This window comes from Lygodium microphyllum, chromosome 27 (genome assembly GCF_053477565.2).
Source record: "Lygodium microphyllum isolate KBCC chromosome 27, Lygodium_microphyllum_v1.1.10, whole genome shotgun sequence".
NCBI lineage: Eukaryota > Viridiplantae > Streptophyta > Polypodiopsida > Schizaeales > Lygodiaceae > Lygodium > Lygodium microphyllum.
Window position 1 is genome coordinate 58,591,841 of NC_141161.1, and position 3,598 is coordinate 58,595,438.

The 3,598-nt window shown below is 42.4% G+C and overlaps 1 protein-coding gene across 1 annotated transcript; it reads right to left on the bottom strand.

The window, feature by feature from the left end:
• Positions 1 to 716: 716 nt before the first annotated feature.
• On the bottom strand, positions 717 to 2,381 carry LOC148012354 (pentatricopeptide repeat-containing protein At3g09040, mitochondrial-like). The gene has a single exon (XM_087669148.1). The coding sequence runs from the start codon at positions 2,379 to 2,381 to the stop codon at positions 717 to 719; it is 1,665 nt and encodes a 554-aa protein (XP_087525274.1).
• Between the last annotated feature and the right edge of the window lie 1,217 nt (positions 2,382 to 3,598).

Genomic DNA, 3,598 nt, shown 5'->3' on the forward strand with positions numbered 1-3,598 from the left:
AGCAGCAAGGGAAGTTGAAATACCGAAAGGGATTAGGAGAATCCCATTATAAATCAACTTCTTCTCAATAAAGCTAAAGAAATACCGAAAGGAACACCCATTTTAAAGCTAATCGGATGTGTATTGTCCAAGATCAGTAGGTAAATTTGTATTTTTATATTTACATTAATTATTTATTACTGTAATTAAGTTGTAATCAAGGATTTACCACTAATCCACGAAAGGAAGGCTGATTTTAGAATGCATTACTTCAATGTCCGATATCGTGTCATTCTCAACATGTTGTCTCAACACCAATTCTAGGTTTGGCACATACCCCTCATTTCTAGCATATGAGCTCCATGTGTCTAACATTGAGAGCAAAACCTTGCTCTGGTTGATGCATACAAGAAATTCATATAGCTTTTTGTGGACCTCTACAGAGGCATTTGCAAGCTTTTTCTTTGCTTCCGCATTTATCCTTAGCTCTTCTATACTATTGGCATCATTCCATCTGCCAGCACTTGCATAGATATCTGCCATTAGTAAGTAAGCAGAGGAGCCCTCTTGATTCAACTGAACAAGTTGATGAAAGTATTTCAGTCCTAGTTCCACATGACCATGTATTTTACAAGCATTGAGTAAAGATCTGAGAATTTCTTTGGATGGGATGCATTGCATGCCTTCAACAAATCTCTCAGCCTCATCAACAAGCCCTGATCGTGCAAGAAGATCAACTATACAAGCATAATGATCCAGTTAGGTTCAATTGCATAATCTCTGTTCATCAGCCGGAAATACTCCTGGCCTTCACTCACTAAACTGGCTTGGCTGCAAGCAGCAAGAAGACATGTGAATGTGATGGTATCTGGTTTCAATCCCTGCTCTTGCATGTCCTTAAAACATTGGACAGCCATATCACCTCGATGATTGTCACCATAGCCCTTTATCATTGCATTCCATGATGCAACATCTCGAACAGGCAGTTTGTCAAACACTTCTTGTGCTTCTACAAGCAACCCACATGCTGAATACATGTCAATTATACTGCTGCCAACAAAACAATCTTTTTCCAGCTCCCTCCTAGTAAGTCCAGCATGTAATTCTTGGCCTCTGTCTAATGCTCCGGTGATAGAACAAGCTTTCAAACTACATGCAAATGTGTCGGTGACTGGAGATATATCCTCCAATTCCATTTTTTCAAAACAGCGAAGTGCCTCATCCCCAAACCCATACTCAGCATATCCTGCAATCAGTGCAGTCCATGAAACCACATCTCGAACCGACAAACTGTCTAAGACACACTGTGCTTCTGGAAGAGAGCCACATTTTGCATACATGTCTAACACTGCAGTGCCAACATTAAATTCTCTTTCTAATCCTTGTTTGGTTGAATCCATATGTATCTTATAGCCCATCTGTAAGGCCCTAATACTGCTGCAAGCCTTCAAGCTGCAAGTGAATGCCAGAGCATCTGGTGATATGCCAATGTGCTGTGTTAGTTCAAAACAGCTCAATGCTTCGTCACAAAAGCCATGTTCAGCATACCCTGCAATTAGAGCAGTCCATGAAACTGCATCCTGGACAGGAAGCCTGTGAAATACTTCACGTGCATCATGAAGCAGCCCACATTTGCAATAGAGATCCACCAGTGCAGTACCTACATGAAGTTCTCTGTCAAGTCCCCTATTTACTACATCCAAATGTAATTCCTGGCCCATATCTAAGGCACCTACCATTCCACAAGCTTTAATACTGCTAAGAACAGTAACCTCACTTGGATAAATGCCCTCAAATTGCATCTGTTTGAAACTTTTTCGGGCTTCGTTACCATATCCTAGTTCGATGTATCTTGATATCAGAGAATTCCATGAGACTGCATCTCGGACAGGGAGTTTGTCAAGCACTTGATGTGCTTCCTCGAGAGAGCCACATTTGCCATACATATCCACCAAGCTGCTACCAACAAAGACGTCCCTTTCCAGTCCCTGTTTCATGATTGTTGCATGAATCTCATGGCCGGAGGCTGCATCTTTAAGCCTGGCACAGGCTTTGAGGAGGGCAACATACATGTAAGTGTTAGGTTGCAGCGAATGGTCTTCCATTCTCTGGTACAGTTGCAAAGCGAGCTGTGGCTGGCCGTGGTCGACATATCCGGAGAGAAGGGAGCTCCATGAATACACGCTCCGCTGTGGCAGCCGATGGAAGATGCGGACAGCATCGGGCAAGCTCCCACATTCCACCAGCACTACCACAAGGTAATTCCCAAGCAACGGGTGGGTTTCCAAGCACCGGCATTCAATGTCAGCAAGCAATCGAGCGGCGAGGGAGATGTTCTTCTTGTATCTGCAGGTCTGCAAGAGACCCATGAGGTTCTTCTCAACGGCAGGCAGAGCTGCCATGGCTGCGGGCACAGGCTCGGATCTTGCATTGGGCGCATGGTCTTCTTCTCTGAAACCCTATAGGACACCTGCCCACAACAGGACCTTGGTGGGCTCAGCATGCCTTATGGTGCTGTGACGCTCTCTCGCTGCGGTGCAAAATGCTATTATGCAGAGTTCCTGCGGGCAGGAAGGGGACGATATTGGCAGATGCCAAGGTGGGGTCAACCTGTCTAAGTGGGCGTTCATCTTTCAACGAGAATCGCCAAGAAGTTTGTCCCCAAATACCCCACCTTGTGCATTCCGGCAACACTAGGAGTTTCCACAAGGGACTCCGGAGAGACCACGTACCTAGGCAAGGTGCGGTGCCAGCCCCAATCATTCCAACATTGTGAATTACGATAACATCGTGAGCTTCTACTTAAAAGGCACTACATATCTAGCTAGATGCCCGATCGACAAAGACCCTCACCCTCACCCCACCACATCTAGTCAAGTATCTGATCCCTCCCTCATAGAAGCTCGTGATGTTGAACACTATAGAGCATAACCATGATTGTGTCTAAAATGTAGGTTCGTCCTTAGACATGAATAAACTTATATCGTTTCTTTTTAGAGGAAGAGGAAGGATATTGCGTGACAACAATCTCTAAAAATGTAGGTTTTGTTGCCTTTGAAAATTGGTTGTGTAAACTAATGAACAAGAAGAGACAAAACATCCACTTAACGTAGGCACTTACTTCCCCCAACCAAGAGTTTAGAGGGCTAGAAGGGAGATGTAGTATGTAGAGTTAAGACTAGCGAAGCCATTATGAGCATTATTATCGTTCATTATCTTTTTTCCATGCCAATCCCATAAGAGAGAGTAAGGATTCCTACTTAATATCCACACGTATGTATTTTTGTTAAGAGAGAGTAAATGCAACTTTTTTGTTATGGAACATAGACTTTACTTATTCATTTTGTAAGTTTTTTGTAGGTTATAATGCTAATAATGTGATAAGGATCTATACCATGGGATCATGCAATATATATCTTAGAAAATATAATAATTATTATATTTATTTATTTATAAGGTATCTGTATATATTTACCACATAATCATGACTTGTTACACGTAAGTGTTGTGTGTAATACTAGTCACATTGTCCTTGATAGACATATGGCAAGGAACTAATATGTGTAATGTTACAATGGGTAGATGATGAGGTGAAATTAGATAAATTTATTTTTGTAAT